We start from the raw sequence: 9557 nt of genomic DNA, 5'->3' as shown, positions 1-9557 counted from the left end.
ACCCATATGTTGCAATGATGTGATGATGTGGTATGTTTGTATAAAATGCTTCTTTAACTCTGAATTAGGGCACTCCGACGAGATGTGAGCCAAGTTGGTTCGGCTGCCTGCTTTAACCCTAAGCAATTTCTCTGTCTGAGTCAATTATCTGTTGTCATGTCTCATGGTTTACGTATACATTATGAGGTGTTATTTAAAATGTTTGTCTCGAGTGATCGCTCCTCAGGAAAAGAGCCTGAGAGAAAGCTTCAATGTGTAGACACATATATACTTAACAAAACCTTCCAAAAGGCATCTTCACCAGATGGTTAAACCACATTTAATGAACCCAAACTACATGGAAAGAAAAAGGAATTGCATATTATTGTTTTTAAATTGCATTTATCGTTTCTAAGATGTTCTTTAATCTATTTCAGCCTTCATTCTTAAAAAAAGAAATTATAAAAGTTGGTCATATATTCAAAGCACACAAAAATATTCTTATAATGTGCGCTGCATACAAACGTTTGCCTCTCATCATTTTATGGCTGCTTAGCAGCAGCAGCAGCAGGCAAACAGAGGGGGGCGAAGGACGGAACAAGTTAGCAGAGAGAGAGACAGGAGCTCTCATCAGTGACAGACTCACCGGCTGCGTGGAGAGAGCCGTGGTGCAGGAAGAGGAGAAGAGGTGACACGAGAAGGAAAGGCTGGCTGTAAACTGGAAGAAACCACCCAAGAGAGAGGGAGGCAGGATAAACAGAGCGATCACAGAGGAGAGAGAAGTCATTCAGAGCAGGGAGAAGGCGAACGCTGTATCAGACAAGAACTAAAAGGGGGGGAAAGCGCATGGAGGAGCATTTCCTAACGGAGTGAGAAGCCGGAGTGTGTGCACAAAGTGGAAAACAAGAAGAATATCAGGAGGAGGAGAGTGAATCTGACCAAGGGCTTGACTGACATAACAGAAGAGGAGGGGGAACGTGAGGACAAGTTTATAGATTTCATTTGGACAGAGTATTTTTAGAAAGAAGCAAGGACATGACAGGAATACTAAGATGAGAGATGCTCTGAGTTCCACAAAAAAGAAAAAAACTAGGGGCGAAGAGAGAGGAACAGGAGACGGAGCCAAGGCGGTGAGAGCTGTTGAGATCAGAGTGCCACTGAGTGGATTAGCCCTGGTCTGATTTCCCGTAGAAAACCTCTGTGCATGTCCGTGAATATGCATGAATGCCTTCTCTTAAATGTTAAAGTGTGTTATGTGTTTTCATCTGTGACAGTGGGATTTAGAAACGGATCCAAAACAACTCCTTAAAAAAGCTAATCAAACCAGCCATGGCAGAGCACGAGGAGAACTGATAATCCACATTAGGACAGAAAAGAAATAATCCCTGAATACCTTTTATGAATTACAGCTTGTAGTACAGGAATAGGTTAATTACATTCTTAATAATAATGACTGTAACCTCTTTAAGTCTCATGAGCTTTGAAACACAAAGCTACAACTCCAAAAAAGAGAGAAGCTGGAACAAGGAAGACCACACCAACAGATACCTCTCTCCCATCATCTCATTGTTTTAATTATCTTTTTCTATATTATTTGTCGTCCACCCTGGTTGGCATTTGGTATTTTTTATTCTACTCACTACTTTCCCTATCTTCTCCTCTTCATCTTGTTCTTTCCTTTGCCTTCTCTGTCTCATCATCTCTTGTTCACTGTCACCCAAACTGCCATGGATGCTGGACTCGCTCATGTAGAAGACACCTTGCTTAGAGCACATTTGCTCTCTGATTTGTCTCGCCTTTCCCTGCTGAGTTGAATGATTGTAGCAATTCTGAGACTGAGACTAGGAACGAAGACCAACAAGTAGCTGCTGAGTTATGGGAGAAAAAAAACTTTCAAATACATGGCATTGATTTGAGAGAACTGTTTTATGTGTGCAAAATTATTTTCGATTTCTGAATTGCGAATCTATGAGCAGATAAGATAATACAACCAAATTTATATCCATGTGTGGATTACTGTAGTTGATTTCTCCTGGAGCTACATGTTGGCCCTAGCCTCTGAGGCTTGGCTAGGAAATGAAGCCTCTCCTGCGGTTGTAGGAGCATTGTGGGCAGCAATGGCCCTGCAGGGGCACTGTCTCCGGAGGGGATCCCCCGCTATGATTAGAAAGGCTCGCAGGCGACGTCATACGAAGCCAACATTGGCTCAGATCACATCCACTTTGTTGTCAAGGACACGTCTACACGGCCTGCGGCATGTTTGTGTCCCGGGGGGCTCTGTTGGCCGCCGGGCCTTCTGGCTGCTGGCTCTTTGCACCTCCCTGGGGTTGCTTTTATCCTGGTCCTCCAACCGACTCCTTCATTGGCTCTCCTTTCCAACATACACACGGGTCCACACTGAATGGGCCAAAGAACTTGCCTTTCCTGCTGTTACTATCTGCAACAACAACCCGATTCGTCTCTACAAACTTACTAAGAGCGACCTGTACTTTGCTGGCCACTGGCTTGGCCTGCTGCTGGCTAACCGGACAGTAAGACCTATGGTTCTGGACTTGATGCAGGAGGATCGTCTAGGCTGGTTCAGAAAACTTTCAGACTTCAGATTATTTCTGCCGCCAAGAAATTTTGAAGGAACCAACCTGGAATTTATGGACAGACTGAGCCACCAGCTGGATGAAATGCTTCTGTCATGCAAATACAGAGGAGAGCCCTGTGGAGCTCACAACTTCTCCTCGGTAAGTCCAACTTTGTGTTGTTTTTTTCTTTTTTTTTTCTGTTATATCAGTGAAAACTTGACTGTGTACACTGAAGAGACACCCTACGAAATTTCCATTCTTTTATTTTACACTCTTCAGTTTCTTTCAGTTATTAGTTAAGGTTATTACCTTAACCCAAATATTATTCAAAAGTGAAAGCTTTACAGCTTATAGCAGAATGCAAAATAACTATTGCATTATGCATAAAAGGAACATTAGCTTTGATAAGGCACTAAACTGTCCCCTGGGAAAATGATAAAACTTGACACCCTTTTTAAAGCAAAAAGAGGTTTACAGTTGTCATTGATAGATATGCTCTGATATCTGTACAGCTGATCAATTGACTGTTAAATACTCTTAAAAATATAACTATTGACTTTTTTATATAGTTAATTGAGTTTGTAGACTGCCTTGCCCACTGTTTCTCAATCGACATGATACAACCTGTTTAACAACAGTTTACTCTTCTGTATTTTTGTGAGACACAAACCTAATAAGTCTATAGTAACATTATGATTGTGTGCCAAATTATTTGCTTACAAATTACTTAATCATAGTCTCTCTTGTTAATTTTTTTTTCTACTTACAGGTAATATTTCCCTTCCAGTTTCTATAGCTCAGCCTCAGTTTTTGTCGCAACTCTTATCTAAAAAATGAACTCAGTAATTAAAGCATCTTCCTTTGTTTCTAGGCACAGCAATAATCTTCAATAAACCTACATATTGCTTTGTTGAAGTCTTGCAGAGATTTGGTGAAGTACTATGCAAAGGTTGCCTGTTTACTTTTTATTTTACTTAGCAGTTTTAATAATGTCCTGCATCTAAACTTAGAGCTTTTCCTTTGTCATGGTATGATTCATGACATGTGTCCTATCCTGGTTTCCTGGGAGCTTTGAATGGCTCTGCCAGATTATCCAAGCAAAACACTCAGATATTTGAAAAACACATTTATAAGGATCTAAGCACGCTTTTCAAGCCATGCACAATGAACCAGGCCACCATTGTTTAAACCTGGGGAAACAAAACCAAACTGCACAGGTGGGTGATCGGGGTCTTAATAGGGTGTCAACAGTTTTTCCCTGACTTTAAAAATTATATTTTCATTGTGCTGGTACATTAGTGAAATTTTGAAATAAGAAAAAAATCTTACAATGTTTCAAAATCTGGCATACATTTTAGACTTCAAACATTTCCAATGTTAACAGATTGTAAGGTTCCAAAGGAATGCACTCATAAATGTTCTTGTGATGAAAATGTCTGATTGAATTCAATTCCTTAATGCCAAAATGTAATTTCACAAAAATATAATATAAAAGACGTGTTTTTCATCCCAGCTTTATCCAAAAGCTGTGAATCATCAGGTTTTACCTTGTAAAAGCAGTTTTGTATACATATGATCATAGTTATAAGGAGAGTTAAAACAGTAAATTTAACCATAATAGTCTGTTTAAAGGTCCCAAAGCAATGAACAGCATACAAACTAATGGTTGTGTTTTGATGTTAAAATAAAACTTTCAGGTTGAAAGATTCTACCTGTAACAGATCTGTTTGGACCAATACTTTCATCAGACCCAAAAATGTCTTAAAGCAGGCATAACAATACAGATTTGCATTTACTGGTTAGAAAGGATATATAATCTTTAAGTATCCATCTCTATTTTATTGACATGGTCAGTCTGATTTTAACCTAATGCTGTCCTGTTCTCTTCTTGTCCTGCTTATATAGGCATAGTTCAGAACGGGTTCAGCACAGCATTACACAGTAAAAAGTGTTCACATACAATTCTTTAAATACATTTTTTTTTTTTTTTACGGCATTAGTGGCTCATTTTTTCTGACAGTAGGCTGAAAGGAAAGGGGGTATAAGAGAGGGGGAAAGACATGCGGCAGTGGACCACAGGCTGGATTTGAACCTGGGTCAGCAAACATGGTGTACATGGTGTACATGGGTCCTGTGCGCTAACTACTGGGCCACCTGCATGCCAATGAATATATTTTAAATATTATTATTTCTAGGCTGAAGTACCTTGAATTTATAGCTCAGCCTTGTTTTATTTGCATTAAAATATTTCTTTTTTCTTTTATTGTCAATGCTCAGGACGGGGGACACAGTTTTCAAGGCAGACAGACAGCCGGATAATTCAAAAGCATTTCTTTTAAAACGGTGGATCTGCAGGTACAGCAAGCAAGTCTAAGGCAGGAACCTCTGGTTTTATAGTTTCCAGCCGTTAGGCTGACAACACCATGCGGTGAGTGCCGCCCAGATAGTCACAGAAGCTATAGTCCAAGAGGACGGAGAACAAGCATAAGATCAGATCCAAAGGCAGGCAGGATAATCCAAAGGGAGAAGCCAAAGTCGGTGTCAAGCACACGCTCAGGAATCTGAACTAGGAGATCGGAAGTCTGAAGAGGTGCCAGAGGGAAATCCAGGTCGGTGACAGGAAGCAGCTTCAAGTTCAGCAAAAAGGCAGAGTCCAGGAGGAATCCATAGACAAGTCAGGCAGATTGGACAGGAACATGCAGCTGCAGTGGTGGAGAGGCAGAACAGGTCAAGAACAGGTATCAGAAACATTAAAGTAATGCCGAAACGCTTCCCCACCGGTTCGAGAGAATCTCGCCCTGATGACTGGTAACAGGCAGCTTAAATAGAGGCAGGAGCAGGTGGATCAAATATGCAGTAATGAAAAATGGGCGTAGTTAGGCAGGTGAATGAAATAGTAATCCAGCCAGTGATCAGCCCCAAGATCATGAAATTTATTTGTTGAAGGTAAATGCACTTTATCATAGATAACATAACAGGCAATGGAAAAACTTGTCAGGGTGTAAAAATCTTTAATGAAAAGTTTTCTTGCAGTTAAGGTAATTACTAAAAACATCTGCACAGATAAAACATCTAAGCTATTTGTTTTAGTTGCAAAAAATAAACACTGTATTGAAACAATAATAAATAGCTTTCCCAAGACTTTAAGTCTTGGACATCTCGATGTGCAAAACACACGGTCCAGATTACCGTCTGATTACAGCGTTCAGTGAAACCTAAAAATAATTTTTATCTTTTCTATAAAAGCTGTTATACTGTGTACAACCCTATTTTCAGAACTGGTCAGTACTTGTCGGATGAAAGTCTGATTTCTTTTCTAGCTGTATGAGTTCTTTTTTTCCAGCTCAAGTGGAAGGTCCTGCTGTTTCTGTCCTTTTTGTCTTGTCTTTTTGCCATAACAGAAATGCAAGCAGACGGCCAAGTGAAAATAACAAACAATTTTGGAGTGGATGGGAGAGATTCTTGCTTACTTGAATTCAGATCCTTGTATTAGTGCCACATCAGTAGGACTGTGTTATATTTTTTGTTAGCTCACTTGTCACTAGTCACCATCTGTGTCAAGGAGAACCACTCAGTGAAGTGGATTCTGATGGACAGATTTTGATTGCAGAGCCTGTGTTTTCTTGTGAGCTAAGAATGTGAACTGTACTGTATGTGTTGAATGTAGGACTGTGTGTGTTTCCCTGTCTGAATACATTTACACGCTTATGCGTGAACACTGTACAGATGGATCAAGCTGCTGATGGAGAGGATGTTCGCTGAAGGCAACTGCTGTGCAAACCTAAAAATTCAATCTTTCTCATCCTTTGAAAACAACAGCCAGACCGCCGTAATCATGAGGGTCAGTGCTGTTCTACTTTTGCAACCCCCCTACATGTACAAATGAATAATTCTTTGTGAAATAGATTCTATTCTAAGCACAAATTTCCTTCATTTTATCACATGGATCATTTCTTGGTTATATTTAGGTTCATTGGAGCAACATCTTTTTATCAGGGCTTCCTTCTTTCTTGCCTTGTTTCACCTTAAATGGGGATCTTCTGTTGTTGAAATAGGGCCTTAGTGGTTTCACTAATCTCATTATCGTCCTGCTGCAAGTCAGAAAAGACTCCCCAAGGCCCTTTCAGTATCACTGTCACTCTGAGACCTAAACAGAACAGCCAAATTAAATGAGATGCGAAGAACACAGGTGCAAAGGTGTGGAAGGAGATAAACATGAGAGTGCTTAAATTGTGTGTGTAAATTTGTATGACGAGATGCAGGGGGAGTGTGAAATCCAGTTTTGATTGGAGTTTGTTATCACCAGGTTTGATGTCCAGGGAATGCTTTGAACTGTCAAGCAGTAGTTTCAGGGTAGAAGAAAACCATATGTCTACAGGTTGGAAATGAGAGATTGCACAGAGAAAAAAGGTGTCTGGCTGGGAATACAAATAGATCCCATAACTCTGGACAGCCCCTTGAGCAGCAGGGGTTCATGTGCTGAATCCACTGTAGCATGAGCTAGTCAGGCTGATCAATAAATCTATTAAGTTTCTGCTGTAGTTTATGATGGCCCATTTTATTCCCACATCTCCAATAGTGATGTACTCTTAGCTAACCCTCAGTGAGGCCTATCAGCAGAGAATGATAGAGCAGGAAAAGCAAGGAAAAACTGTTCTTGCCTCACGCAATTAAAGTAAATGGCACCTTCAGCAGGCTGAGGCTCTGTACATGGAGCAGATTCACATCTCCCTATTGCTTCCTAAAGCTCCATCTAGGACATAACTGTTTCTGCAATGACAAATTAACCACTGCTATCGGTTGTAGAGTAGCACCTAATCACAATGTAGGCAGGGAGTATTTAACTGCTAGGATGCATCAACTGTGTTCATAAATATCATATAACTGCAGCGACTCAGTGGCTGTTTAACACTCTAAACTACTTGGCAACAAGAAATTTTTTTTCTAATTTATGTTAAGTTGTTTTAAATGTAATTTTGTCTGCTGTTAGTACTATAGTAGCATCTGGATGACTAAACTCTACATATTCATATTTTCCAAACTGCTTTCCAAATAATGTCTGTTCAGTGTGTTTTATTTAGTTCAGATTTTATTGCAATTTTAGATTGTTACTTAGATAAAACATGCAATTCAACGCCAGATCTTTTAAATTATTTTAATGTTGCTTTAACACTTCAATTTCTCCTATCAGACGAATTAGGAATTCTTATCTTATCTTGCTCCCATTCAGTTGTCTTCATATTTCCTTTTTTAAATGTGGGCCTAATGTATTCTATAAAATAAAAGAGCTAAAAATTTTAGAAACAAAAGTATCCAACCTTATACACATTTGTTAGGACTTTTAGAGCTATGAACGTCAAGAGAACTGATTAAGATTTTTGGTTCTGTCGATCCATTGGGTCTTTGTGCCACAGTGAAGGAACACCCTGCCTGAACAGGTAGCTTATCAAAAGGGTAAAACACAGAACAATCACTGTCGTATAAACAAAGAGCAAGCCTGCATCTGAGAGCAGTTGAGACCCTTGAGAACATGCAAACTCCACACAGACCCCAGGACCTTTGTGTTACGAGGTAACAGTGTTTCCGGTGTGCAGCACTTTAAAACAAAACCTACGATTCTAAACTGGTGTTTTAATATTTAGTTAATATATAACAACCATCTTTGTTTTATTTCTATTCTGCAGCTGAAGCCATCTATCATTTTAACTTCAGTGCTTTGAGACTTTCTCTTGACTAACTTTCTTTACTCAGCATAGACTAAATGAACAGATTGACTGAAGCTTATTGTAAAGCAGTCATCAAAGCGCATTCTATCCTTGCTGTGTGTACAGGGGCATGTGATTGAGATTTAAACACATCCGGCTAATAATGAGGAGTTCTGACCTTTTCAATTGGATTATGTAAAGCAACACCTTAAGCTATCGATTTGGACTGAATGAGAAGAACAGGAGTGGTTGTCAGGTGGAAGCTGTAGCTTGATCCAAAGCAATCTCATTAACTACAGGTCATCCCAAACTGACTATTATAGTACTTTCACTCCCGAGCCAATTTAACTAAAGCTCAACTGGTTTGTTTTATCTACAGTATTTTAAGTTTCAAAATTATAGGCTGAAATTTTTCTTTTAATTTGAAAGATCAGATTGCTGACTATTGCTGTTCCTCAGTCAAACATAAGTCCACTTAGAATAATCACGTGTATGTGTTATTAAATGAAAGCGTCAACGAAGTATGCAATTATTTATATGTTTGATTTTGGGGAGGTCAGTAAAGCAGCAGACATGCTCTCTTTCTTTTTCTTTTATTATTGATGTCTAAAGCTGTAGCCAGTGTCTATCAAAGCTTCAAATCATGTCTCTCCGTATTTCACACCAAAAGCTGTCAGGTATTTATGTAAGATATAAAGCAAGTAAAAGCAGAGATCAATTGAAGCTTCAAGAAGAAAATAAAAAATGCTCTGCTTAACTTCAGATCTCACTATTTGTTACTTTTTAATGCATACAAACTTGCTTTCCTCTAAGTATATGCACAAAAGCCACAAACTAAAAAAATAAATAAATAAATCCCTCACAGAACCTTCAGGCCAAAACCGCCCACTTCTACTGGTGTCTTTGTATTGTGTGTTGAGCTAGGATTTTGAGATGCTAATGAAACTAATATGAAAAATAGCCTTTAGCAGAGTAAAATTCAAGAAACACTTGAAATTCAAAGATTACCCTATAGTTGCATCAACAACCCTCTGACACAAGGTCAAACAAACAAAGGTGAAATGTGATTATTGCAGGAAGCTTCCAGCGAATTGCTCTACATTGCAACAGAATAGTTGTTAATTTTAGGACAGTTTAAAAATCAAGGTTGCCTCAAAGGTTCAAAGACAATTTCAGTTTCCTCTTTATAACCTTCTATCATAAAAATGTTATTTCTATAGCCCTATATAAGACTATAACTATAGTTTACCCGATTGAGTAGGCAATAACAGAAAAAGAATATATAAAGCAGAAAGGA

General features: G+C 39.0%; 1 protein-coding gene across 1 annotated transcript in view; it reads left to right on the top strand.

Annotated features, from left to right (window-relative positions):
* Nucleotides 1-616: 616 nt before the first annotated feature.
* LOC107096384 (acid-sensing ion channel 2-like) overlaps nucleotides 617-9557 on the top strand; it is a 153490-nt gene continuing 144549 nt past the window's right edge. Inside the window, 1 exon segment of the mRNA XM_015393003.1 lies at nucleotides 617-2714. Coding sequence (XP_015248489.1) covers nucleotides 2022-2714 — 693 coding nt within the window. The 5' untranslated portion in view covers nucleotides 617-2021.

Source organism: Cyprinodon variegatus, unplaced genomic scaffold (genome assembly GCF_000732505.1).
Source record: "Cyprinodon variegatus isolate N-32 unplaced genomic scaffold, C_variegatus-1.0 Scaffold620, whole genome shotgun sequence".
NCBI classification, from domain to species: domain Eukaryota; kingdom Metazoa; phylum Chordata; class Actinopteri; order Cyprinodontiformes; family Cyprinodontidae; genus Cyprinodon; species Cyprinodon variegatus.
Note: the sequence above shows the minus strand (reverse complement) of the source record. Positions and strands in the feature narration are given on the sequence as shown.